A 12476-nucleotide genomic window follows, 5' to 3' on the forward strand; every position below is an offset into this window, starting at 1 on the left:
AGCAAGCCCATAGGGAAATTCGTCTTGCGAAGCAACTCAAAAAACGAAAAACTCTTTCGTCTTGCGAGTTTTTTGTCTTACAAGGCATTCGTCTTGCGAGGTACCACTGTATAGGATTCCAGCCTTAGTTTTCTCTCCAGCTTCCTTTCTGTGGGTTGGATCCAGGCTAACAGAATGTATTCAGCATGGCTGAGAAATGAGTGGGCCAGAAATATGTGCCAAAGGGTTGAGACTCTGCCCCTAAAAAGGGGCCCACATTTTTAGTCACAATGACGCATCTAGTCCAGCATCCTGTTCTCACATTGGCCAACCAGATGCCTGTGAGAAACCCACAAGCAGGATTCAAGCACAAGAGCACTCTCCCATCCTGTGGCTTTCATCAACTGGTATTCAAAGGCACTAATGCCTACAGCTGTGGAGGCAAAGCACAGCCATAATAGCTAGTATCCATTAACAGCTCTCTCCTCTATGAATTTGTCTAATTTGCTTTTAAAGCCATCCAGGTTGGTAGCCATAACTGCCTTTTAAGAACACAGCTTAAAATTTGAATCCAAAATAGAAATATCACGTCTGATTTATATCTGAGAACTGTGGCACTAGGGAAAGTTACTACTTACTTATCTCTGAGCACGACACCTTCCACACATGCCCCAAACAGCACTACGTTGCTAAGATCTGATGTGTCAAATGGTCAAGGAGCAGTAAGATGTTCTTGCAAGACAACAAAGGATGCAAAAGGGCAGCCATCCTTCCCACACAGGCACCCACTCCCTCCATTCCACCCTTATCCATCCCTTGTTTATTCGACCCTACATTTGCCAGGAAGGATACACACAAAGGAGGTGGTGAGAATAGCCAGGATGGTACCAATGGGGATAGATTTCTGGGCATCCTTTAGGTCTCCAGAACGATTTGATCCAGCCATGATTCCTGTGAAGACAAAAAATAAATAAATAGATTTTCTGAGGGCAAGAAAACAAAATTCTGTGACCAAAGGAGGTACTGCTAAGAAACTATACTGAACCTTTGAATAATTTTTGCATATGATCTATTACCCTGATGTAAAAGAAAAAAATAGTTGATCTTATGCTGGGCAATATGAAGAAAGACGATATTGCATCAAACGGGGCCATTAGAGGGGAACAGCAGCAACAAAGCTGCATCCAGCCCAGCTCACAGCTGGGGCAATATTAAGTCCTTACTCCTAGGCTGAAAGAGGGTGCTTTGCTGAAAACTGCAAGAGTCCACAGAAAGACCTGTGTTTTAAGTACAAGCATCCCAGATTCAAAGCTGGCTATCTACACTTCTGGAACGGTTTGCCTCTGGAGACACCTCTGAACAATACATAGCAATAACATAGCTCTTACCAGTGACTGAAGGGAAAAAGATGCCCACAAGAAGGGTAAAGGAAGTGGTGATGTCAGCCAGCACATACTGCTGATTCAGGCTTCCCCACACATCAGCTGAATGCAATGATGGTTTCTCAATTATTTCACCTTTCACCAAGTAGCTGCTCCAAAGATTCTCTGCAATTATCAATACCATTATTATTACCACCAGAACCACCACAATTATTGCTGTCATCATCATCATCATCCCACCCTTCCTCCAGTGGTCTACAAACTTCTTTTTGCTATCCTATGAGATAGGTTAGGCTAAGAGGTGGTGACTGTCCCAAGGACACCCAGTTGCTATTTATGGCCCCACACAACACAGACCCTCAATTAGGGAGGGAAGGGAAATGGCTGTTTATCTAGACAGTGTGTAGGACACCTCTTGGATTGTCCCAACATGGGGAAAATCAAGTGTACTGTTGACAGGGAAGGAAAGGTATCTCTCACCAGTGATAATGCCACTGGCCAGCCCTGGGATACCCTGGATAACGGTGACATTGTTGTGCTGAAAATAATCATCACAGGAGGCATTGTGGTGCTTGGTAGCATTGCAGAAAAACTCCCAGAGGACAGTGTGCTGGGTGATGTTGTCACGCTCCACCGTCTTGGCACAGTCATTAATGTGGTGCCGGGAGAGAGAGCGGTTCCCCAGCATGCACACGCTGAATGGAGAGGAGACACAAAAAGATGAACAAACCCGTTAGGCTATAAAGAGGCCAAGGCATGCACAAACAAATTTGAGAGTCCCAACCCTTAAGTTGCCCAAGGGCATGGGAAACTGAAGTTATCTAACTATGGAGAGATGGTTGCAGTCTTGTAAAAAACTGTGACCAAAGATCCCTAACCCTTCCCCAGAACAGACAACTCTATGCACATTCACAAAACTACATATTCCAACAACTTCTTGTAGGATCTGTGACATCCCAGACTGATTAAAAGATAAGTCACAATGAATCATATCCAAGTATCACAATTAATCATATCCAAGTATGCTGATAACCTACGGGAAGTCGGGAGGTGCAAAAGAGGACTTGATGGCACCAGCGTAGATGGCCAGGATTGAGACAATGACACAGGCAAGGAAGAGAGAGGCAAACTTATTCACGTAGCGTACACCCACGAACACCACCAGCACCATAATCACTAGAAAGGCTGAGCCATACACCCGCATGTTGTTGAGCATGGCTGCTGGCTCCTTCAAGGGATCCTCACTATGGAAGATGGCTGCCTCAGGGGCAATGTACATCTGAGAGAGGGAAGAAAGAGACATGTCACTTTTAGAAAGGTCAGCAGATAAGAGGGGGAAAACATGGATTTTGCAAGATTAGCAGAAGTACTCACTCCGCTCAAGGCTGTCAGGCTGCTTGGAAGTGGCCACAGCTATGTGGAATAGCACCTGTTTCACAACTATGGAGCACCGCATCTCGTTAATTTTAGGGGAGCAGAACACTTACCAGGAAGATTTCAATGGCTCCCAAAATGTACATTGCAGCAGCAAACGTGGTGCCCAGATAAAAGCAGAGTCCAACAGCTCCTCCAAACTCAGGCCCCAAAGCTCGTGAGATCATGAAGTATGAACCCCCAGCTATGAAGAGGAAATAAAGCAGTGGGTAGGAGGTGAAGAGACTTTGCAGACAGGGAAAAGGGTTATCATTTGCACTTCCTACACATCCTAAACATCTGCTTGTAGAGGAACTTTTTATTTCTAGAATTTTGTCAGGACAGCACCCAAATGAAATTAAACAAACCAAAAGGTTATGATCAACTGAGTTAGCCAGTGAGTAGCACAAAACAAAGCAGTGGATCTCAGTGGATTTATGTGGATCTCAAATACTATAAGAAGGCATTGTGTTTTTATGACAAGATGAACGTCATCTGACATAGATAGCATTGGTATCTGGTGAACAAGTTTAAGGAAAGAATTCCACCATTTGGGCACCACCTCAGAAAAGGACCTTTCCCAAGTAGTTACTTGGTTAAGTTCTGATGGTGAGAGCACTCAGGGCTGCTTTTGAAGATGAATGTATTTGGTGGGCAGTGAAGTGTGGGAGAAGATGGCTCTTTAGATATTAAGTACTCACCAGGCACAACTCCATTGGTGGCAATGGCACTCATGGAGATGGCTGTTAGCAGAGTCTGAGGACGAGAAAAGACCACAGGAGGATTTAGAAGAAAAACACACCATCTTAAAGGGCTTTCATTCATTTGGTTGTGCAATTATACTCTTGTTAGATAGGACAATAGGCAATTTCCCATAAGATACAACTACAGCTAAAGAAAATCTGACAAGTTGTGGAAATAAAATCTATCACTGGCCTCATGACACAGCTGGATGCATGTGGGAAGAAGGGTAATCTTATGACTTTTACATTAGGATCTCAGCTGTGGCCTGCTAAAGTCACAAAGTATGATTTAGCCCCCATCTCCATGCTGTGGTCCAGACTGCTCACTCCAATCTTCTTCTCTAAGACATTAAAACCCCTAAACCAGGACATGATTCAGACAGTAGGAGAGAGGAACTCACACAGCAACAGCAGATGAGGACAATGGCAAAGGCTTGCAACACGCCAGCTGTACCCACCACCCAGGTGAGCCGTAAGAAGAGAATCACCCCGAAGATGTTCTGCAGGCAAGGCAGATAGACTCCCATGAATGTGCCCATCTGTGGAGACTGGAAGGAAAAGGACAAGCTCTCAAAACCAAACCTACTCCACTTTGCTGCCCCTACCTTGCTCTTCATCCTTTGCATATGTGATTTAAATACCTGCGACTTCTCTGCTACTTGGCCTTCAGATATCTTTCTCTTTGACAACCCCACCCCTTTGTCTGAATTCCCAGACAAACCCAGCCACCAAGTGCAGAGCAGGTAACAGCACTAAACTGCACATATAGTAAGTCATATTAAAAATCAATTGCAAATAGGCAACACATAAAAACTAAAGCCTTGCTCATAGGACTAGGGCAGGGGTCTGCAACCCGCGGCTCCGGAGCCGCATGTGGCTCTTTTACACCTTTGCCGCGGCTCCGGGGCGGATACTAGCGAGGGGAGGAGGTGCATTGTGCGCCCTGACACTCCCCACTGTGGCGGGCGCTGTACTGGCTGTGACGTCGCATGGGGGCGGTGCGTGCGTTAGTCACGCACCGTCCCGGCGTCACCTTCCCGCCCGCTGTCAGATCGCGGCTCCGGAGATATATTTGTTTTAAATGTCGCAATGGTTTTGCGGCTCCCAGGTGTGTTTTTTTCTGCAGAAACGGGTCCAAGTGGCTCTTTTTGTCTTAAAGGTTGCAGACCCCTGGACTAGGGAAAAATCCTGGGTACCTGGTTACTCAGATACCTCAGAGCTTGATTTGGTGGCTTAGGAATCTGAACATTTTGCATAACTCTGAGCAGGGCTTTTAATTGATCTGATGTATTTATTTTTTAACTGGCTCCTACAAATTTCAAAAAAATGTCAAGAAATCAAAAATATTTTTTGAGGTTTACCTCATGCTGCCTTAAGACCAGTGGCTAAAATCCATCTCAAACAAAAAGGTGTTTTAAACTTCAAGAAGCACAGTTTTTTGTTCTGGAAAGTCTCCAGGAAAGGGAAGCCCCATAGTTGTAGGGCAGCCATGGCGAAAGCATCAACTCCTTTCAGTTTTGGATATCAACTCATTCACTACCTTCAAATGCTTACCACCTCTAACTGCCTTAGTATCTCACTATCACCAAGCTCCTTACCTTGATAGCTTTTTTCTTGCCTGGAGGGACATTCTCAGCCTCCTCATGTTCACGGGCTCCCTGCATCAAGTTGGTGTAATTGGCCATGCGGTTGAGCAGGGAGGACACCTTGGGCCGGGTGTCCATCTCCTCCTGCAAAGTGGAAAGGATGGCAGTAGACATTAAAACTTAATATGAAAAATCTCCTAAGGCAAAAAACCACTAGTCATTAGCATGGTTGTAGTAGTTTGGGAATGAAGACATAGGATAGCAGAATATGAGACAAATGGGTTGGGTACAAGCAGGCTGGTGTAACCTTAGCATTAAAAAAAACACCCCACAACTTATACGCCAAGAAATTCTGAATTCTGCAATCTGTATAGTACATTTTACTAAATTATGCAAATTTGCAATCTTTGATCAATTTGTACTTCCTTCCTCTGCCACAGGGGTGGGACAACTTTCTCCCCACCCCCACCCCCGTGGGCCCACCTTGACAGGTAAGCAAGGCCACCCTTGTCAATCTTCTGTCATTGTGATGCTGTGGGGTTGTTAGCTATTTTTCTGATTTATGCAGAGTGATACAGAGGTTTCACCCTCAAAGCCCTAGGGATGAAGTAGACTCCACACACAATACTCTGAAGGTGACTCTTTACTGGCAGGATGGCTACTATTACAAGTTACTATACATATATATGGAGTTGGATGCATTGTATTTCACTCTCTTGAACCCATGAGAGGCTCTTCTTGCTTCTAAAATTCCTTTAAGCAGTGCAGAAATTATAGCTTGTCTGTCCTTACCAACTCCTCCAGCAGTATGTTGTTGGAGTCTCCACGCTCAGCAAAACAACCAACCTTCAACTCCCACCCCTCCTATCACTACCAAGACACATATAGGCTCACTTTTAAAGGGAGTTAACCAATTAATAAAGCAAAGGTTCAGCGTTTCTGTGACCTTAATTGGAGTCACAAGGTTTTGCAGCTGTTACATTACATTACATTACATTACATTACATTACATTACATTACATTACACCCTCGGGTTACGTTACTCTCGAGTAACGTAAACTTCAGATTGCGAAAGTGGCAAACCCGGAAGTATTTTTCGCCACTCGCACATGCACAGAAGTGCCACCTCTGGATATGGATTTTTCAGGGTGTGCATGGACCCCCGGAATGAATTAAATTTGTAACCAGAGGGTCCACTGTATATTGGTTTTCTTTCCCCAGTACAATTTATTTTTTGTAAAACACATCTTCTAACAAATACAGTAAAAATACTAACAAGGCCATCCTACCCACCTGTCAACATCAGCTGGGGGCTGGTGGGGAGGGGCATTTGTTTTGCCAATGTATTCAGTCCAGCAGGACTCAATACTCTGATTACCAGTTGATGAGCAAAGGGTTGTATCCTGCTCTCTGCAGGGGCCTGCTTTGCCAGCTCACTCCCCACAGGGGTGGGGTGAGAAGTCTGCATTGCCAGTGCATTCACTGCAGTAAAGCCAAGCAGCCTCCATCAGGATTGAACCTCATCACCCAGTAATGTCAGCTGATTGGCAAGTAGGTGCAGCTTGGGGAAAAAGTTCTGATGGGCCAAATTGGACCCTGTGTGGGTCAAGATTGGCCCATGGGCCAGAGCAGGGGTGCACAACCTGCAGGCCTTCAGATGTTGTTGGACTACACCTCCCATCAGCCCTGATCACTGGCTAGCTGACTGGAGCTGATGGGAGTTGTAGTCCAGAAAAATCTGGTGGGCTGCAGGTTGTTCACCCCTGGGCCAGAGATTTCTCACCCCTGCCTATACATTTTCAAGTCCATCGCTGCAGCTATGAAAATTAAAAAATAACCTTTAAAAAATAAAAAAGAGACGTAAGATTTCCAAGATGCAGTTTCCCATGTCACAGTTCCCAATCCTTTGCAACTTTTTCTGTGTTTTTGCGGAATTAAAAACAACCATGCATAGCCTTGGGAAACAGAGCAGAGCTATCATGAAAGGCTATAAGGTAGGATTTAAACCAGTGTTTGAAACTCCCATTGTTCTAGGTGCATTTTCCAATAGGGAATTTCATTAGCGCAGCACTGTGCCTAAGATTTCAGATTAAAATTGCTGAGTGGAAGGAAAAGAGGACCTTTTTCTGCCTCCCCACTTCCAGCCACTCTCTGGGAACTGGAGAAGAGACCCTCTTAAGAATTATTAGGGGGAAGGACTAGACCATGTGAAAAATGAACATAATATTTTAGCTGCAGTTTATTAATTTTTAGCTTTGTATTATTGTTATTGAAAAATTGTGCCTAGACATTCCATTGTTGCGCCCATAACCTAGGTTTAAGGTACCATTTAGCTCCTAGCTTTCATATCTGTTTCTAACACCGTTTAATACATATATGGACACACATAGTGGAAGGAAGGAAGGCAAAAGGCAGGGAGAACTAACCCACCAACAATGATCTTACCTCAAAAAGTGCCAAATTTTTGTCAAAGAATTCATCGCCATCTTCGTAGTTGATATTGTTGAGATAGGCATTATGAGGATCCTTCTTGTGACCAGGATCTGCAACAAGAGAGAGATCAAATGGAAGGAAAGGAGTAGTCCAGCAAAGAGTTAGTGCTGTTCATACATTTAGATTATTGGAACTCTAGCTGGGCTGTGGGAAAAGTAAGAGAAACACCCTAGATCAAGGCAGTCCATCACGGCCTTTTTGGTGCCTACACCCAGCCACAGCCCTTGCACTGTCTTCAGAAAGCAGATAAGAAAGGTGCTGGGATTCGGGAAGGGATGAATGAAGGTTCAAGGACCCTGACAGGACTTTGTGTCCCCTTTCCAAAGCCCAGTGCCTCACTTAGCGGGCCTTGGGAAGGTAGCACGCACAAGGCAGTATGCGGCTTATGGGTTCCCTGTCAAAGTACTCTCGCAGTCCACTTGGTATGAAAAGTTGCTCCCCCCTCCTTACCCTAGATCTTTTCAGATCATGAGCTACTTGCCTGCTCAGTTGCTGACACTAATTTTTACCACAGGGCATTTACTATTGTCCCCATATGAGTGGGGTCTGTGGTGAGCAGCAGGCAAGGGGTTTAGGGGAGAAATACAGAGATAAGGAATCTGAGGCTAGAAAGATCATCTGGGTAATACTGCTGTCAAGCATTCACTTCTCCTTGCCTTATACCATTGCCAAGACAGAAGGGACAGGCAAGGGAGTCCCCTGCAGCTTTGGAGGTTCTTTCCCCCCTGTGGTGTTTGGAAGGACAGACAGACAGGCAAGCAGCCAAGTTTAGCAAACTTACATGCATGGTGAATTCACCAGTAAGGAAAAGGCTAACAAGCACCATGGCAATGGCAATTTGCATATTTAAATTGCATGTACTTGAAAGCTGTTTGCCTGTAATTTTCAAGAACAGGGTGTTTTCCAAATTAAAGAGGGGCATGTTTTACTCCTCCTGTAAGGTTCTTGTAAGGGCTTCAGGTGTGAAAAGCTGTACTCAGTCCTTGAATGAAGGTTAAAAATCACAGCAGTTTTAAATGCTAACAAAGTCTGTGTACACATCATGTATCTAAAGCACATTTAAAGCCACCCTCCACCCTGAATCCAGGGAACTATAGGTTACCACTCATAGAGCTACAAGTCTCAGCATCCTTAAAACCTATGGCTCCAATTATTTTTGTGTGTGTGGAAGGTGCCTTACATGTATGTTGTACACGTAGCCTAAGCTGAGCTGCCTCTTTATTTGTTTACAGTCCTTTTTGAAATTTTACCATACTTTCCAAACTTTATGTGCAACCATGAAAGCTAAAAACTATACCAACTGTCTCAATGTTTGAGAATAAGGAATTCCAATCTCTACTTGTACCCTGCTTTACTAGCTGCGTTCATTTCTCTCCTGACCCATCAGATCCATATATCCAGAAACAGAACCGCAGAGACCTGGTGCCCATTCTCTAAACCACGGGTGTCAAACACAAGGCCCGCGGGCCGAATCTGGCCCACCAGACCTCGTCATGTGGCCCGTGTAGCCGCCGCCGGCCGCCAGCCGCCAGCCTTCACCTTTTATTCTCGCCTTCTTTTTTTTTTTTGACACAAGAAAGCCGCCTCTTCAGCGCATGCACGGCAGCCTACAAGCCAGAGAACGTCTGCCCTCTAGCGGCGCTGGCCGTTCTACACAGGAAACCTCCACTTTACATGCATTCAGGAAACCTCCACTTGTTTTTATATTGAGCGCATGCCATCCTGTGATGTGACAGATCCAACGGCTGCCTGAACAACCGGCCCTTTGAGGGTGACCAAACTGCTGATGCGGCCCCCCGATGAATTTGAGTTTGACACCCCTGCTCTAAGCCATCAGCATATGCTAGCCCCTGACCTCTAAATCTATCTGTGCCACGTGAGAAAACATCCCTTTCTCCCCTCCAGCTCCATCTCACAGAATGCAGATATGTAAGTGAATACTCTAGGGCTGGGTGCTCTTCAAAAAATTAGTAAATCATAGAGACAGGCTTGTCCGCAAGCAAGGAACCACAACATTTATTACTGGGGCCTACCCAACAACCCTGAGGCATGGAATCTTGGCATCTGGCTGTGCTGGATTAACACCCCACCCTGTTTCCCTCAACTTTCAGAACAAAGCGGATAATAAAGCTCAGGAGATGTTTCATCCAGTTCTGGCTACAGGAGTGAGAAAGCACTCATACAAATCATGGCAACAGGCCAGCTGTGTATGGGAAAAGGCAAATGAAATTAATGGAAATTATTTCTGGGGTTTTCTTTAAAAAAAGATGCAGAATCCATTATTCAAATCAAGTATGAGGCTTCTCTGAATTTTTATTATTAGATAGCATCCTCAGTGTATAGGAACAAGGAGTTTCTGAGTACTTCAGCAGCTTACCCCTGCTTACTATGTCTCCAGGGTACCTTAAATGCACTAACTATGACATACCAGAGATAACAATCCTGCTACTACTTATGCAATCGGCTATTCCAAGTCAAGAATCCTTGATCTTTACAAAGATCATTGGCTGTCTTTAAACCATCAAGGATCACTTCCTCAAATGTATAAAATACAGCAGTGAGTTCAAAGGTTGTTATTCTGGAACAATCAAGTAAAGCAGATCCCTGTTAGGACAACACTTCTTAGTGTTAGATGTGATACAGGTCTGAATTCAATGTCACCTTGATCTTCAAACAAGAGCACTGTAAACAGAGAGACGGCTACCATCCCTTGGTGAAAATAATTTAGGCTGAAATTAAATGCTATAAAAATCTAGTTTGAACAAGAGCATTCCAGGAAGGTTTTTGCCTAAAGCAGTTTTTCAACAGCCTACAAAAATTACCAGCAAGTCTGTACTTGCTAGCAATTTATGGCTTTTAAACAATAACTTCTGTGACGTGCCCTATTCATCTGGATAATACTTGCCACAGGCAACCAGTAGAGTGGCTATCTACAGGTCTGCCCTAGAGCACACACACAGGGACATTTGTGCCTTCAACATAAGATGGTTACACCATATACCATTTTCTTTATTAGTCATTCTTTCTCACACATGCATTCACACAGAGAACTTATTTTTCACCTGTCCCCTAGCAATGGGGCACATACACCTTTGTCTAACAATGGGCAACACTGATAGACACAGGAGACATATATACTGCACACACACAAAAGTCCTGTAATACTGTACCTAAGAGCTGATACTGTTCCCCTGTGACGGAAGTTTGACTCACATCTGAAAAATCAAACAGAAAACGGGAAAGAAAATGAATAGCAAAATAAAGGGAGAATGAGGGAATAAAGTGATGGGCTAAAATTTCTCTCTCCCACTTCCCCAAGATTCAAAAATGGCTTTCTTCCCCCGCAATCACAATCAGCAACAAAAATGGTAAGGAGTAAAAAAATAATAGTATTAAGCTGTGATTTCAAAACAAGAATAGCTGCAACGGGGTGGGGGGAGGAAATGTAGAATATTCATAAGCCTTTCAAGTAGCATAGAAAGGATTTATCTGCTTTCCCTCCCACACACCATTGAAAACACTCTGTAACTCAAAGGGGCTTTTTCCCCACCTGGCTTTGTTCAGGCTTTATGGTAATGGACAACTGGGGAAAGGGAGTAATTTTTTGTGTTGAGAAGGGAAGCCAGCAAAATCAACAGGAAAGAATCATATCAATATCTCCCCTCTACCACTATTAAGATATGTTGATTCAGTCTCTGTGAATGAGCTTTGTTTCATGTGCATAGTGGTTGTCACTTGTGGTCACTAGCTAGCATCCTCTCCCCTCCCCAGGACAGAGTGGTTTTCTATGGCTGGTCTGCTGGAGTGATAAGATTGTAGGGGTGGGGAGTAGTGTGGCCGGAATTCTGGGGTCCTTCAATGTTGTGAAAATGGTGGTGGGAAAGATCAACAGCACTCTTATTACAGTTTAGACATGCAAGATGGGTGTTGACTTCTACCCAATATCTTCTCCACCTCTGAATTTTATTACTGTTGACTGGGCTATGGGGGAATCTCTACCCACCCTCTTTTTTATTCAGATAAACATCATTCTATGTATGTTTGCCCTTACCTGACACAGTAAATAATGCAGGAGACTAATTCCCTACTTTTGGTTTTACTTTCCAAAGTCTTCCCTTAAATTAAATAAACAAATAAAATAAAATAATAAATAAAATAAATTCCCTTTAGGGAATGCCACACTGTCTCCCTGCCTGACTCTGTGACAAATCAAGCCTTAAATTCTCTAGAGAGGGTTCTTGTAATAAAAATGCAAACACTCCAGACCCAGAAGGCAAAGATTTGGTAATATATAGGTGTAGCAGTGTCAAACCCATTTAACAATGAATTTTTGAGGGGGGAAATCACAACAACCTGATTTGCTTGAATCATTTCATTTTCCTACCTTAAAAATGGATTGTGACAACCAAGGGAAGGAGACTAGAGACATCACAGTGCATTTTAGGGTAGGCATAGGGTTTCCATCTCCAAAAAGTACAGTATATGGAAAATCGGGAAGGGGTTAAAATTGACTTGAATCCTAAAGGAATATCCAGCAATTCAATTTAGGGGATAGTTGCAGTGCTTTTGCACCAGTCCATTCACACATTCTGTGTACTTGCAAACAGCAGCACAAAACCATTCATAAAGTAATTTGAAGGGACTCCCAACCTGCTCTCCCAAGGAGGACACAGGCCCATTCACTTTTGTAATTTTTTATGTTTCAATAAGTTTTGTTAATACAAGTGTGCTGCTGCAGCTTATATTGTTTATTATTTTGATATTTTATATTGCTTACTGTTTATGCATGTTTACACCTTATGCCTTTTAGGTGGGCCTGGTATTGGAAAAAAGGTGCAAAAATAATAACAAGACAAGGTATGGTAGAAGCAACTATTTAT

The 12476-nt window shown here is 43.8% G+C and overlaps 1 protein-coding gene across 5 annotated transcripts in view; it reads right to left on the minus strand.

Moving 5' to 3' along the window:
• Positions 1–12476, minus strand: part of SLC12A6 (solute carrier family 12 member 6) — a 44110-nt gene that overhangs the window by 6937 nt on the left and 24697 nt on the right. For 3 of the 5 annotated variants that reach the window (XM_081835382.1, XM_081835383.1, XM_081835386.1), the window contains 11 exons: positions 10767–10811; positions 7549–7646; positions 5116–5247; positions 3919–4065; positions 3476–3530; positions 2849–2979; positions 2399–2640; positions 1842–2056; positions 1368–1526; positions 832–930; positions 618–675 (listed from right to left, as the gene is read on the minus strand). In XM_081835382.1, coding sequence (XP_081691508.1) covers positions 618–675; positions 832–930; positions 1368–1526; positions 1842–2056; positions 2399–2640; positions 2849–2979; positions 3476–3530; positions 3919–4065; positions 5116–5247; positions 7549–7646; positions 10767–10811 — 1381 coding nt within the window. The remainder of the gene's footprint in view (positions 1–617; positions 676–831; positions 931–1367; positions 1527–1841; positions 2057–2398; positions 2641–2848; positions 2980–3475; positions 3531–3918; positions 4066–5115; positions 5248–7548; positions 7647–10766; positions 10812–12476) is intronic. The other 2 variants (XM_081835384.1, XM_081835385.1) reach the window with 1 other exon arrangement.

Source organism: Podarcis erhardii (genome assembly GCF_964252035.2).
Source record: "Podarcis erhardii genome assembly, chromosome: 13".
NCBI lineage: Eukaryota > Metazoa > Chordata > Lepidosauria > Squamata > Lacertidae > Podarcis > Podarcis erhardii.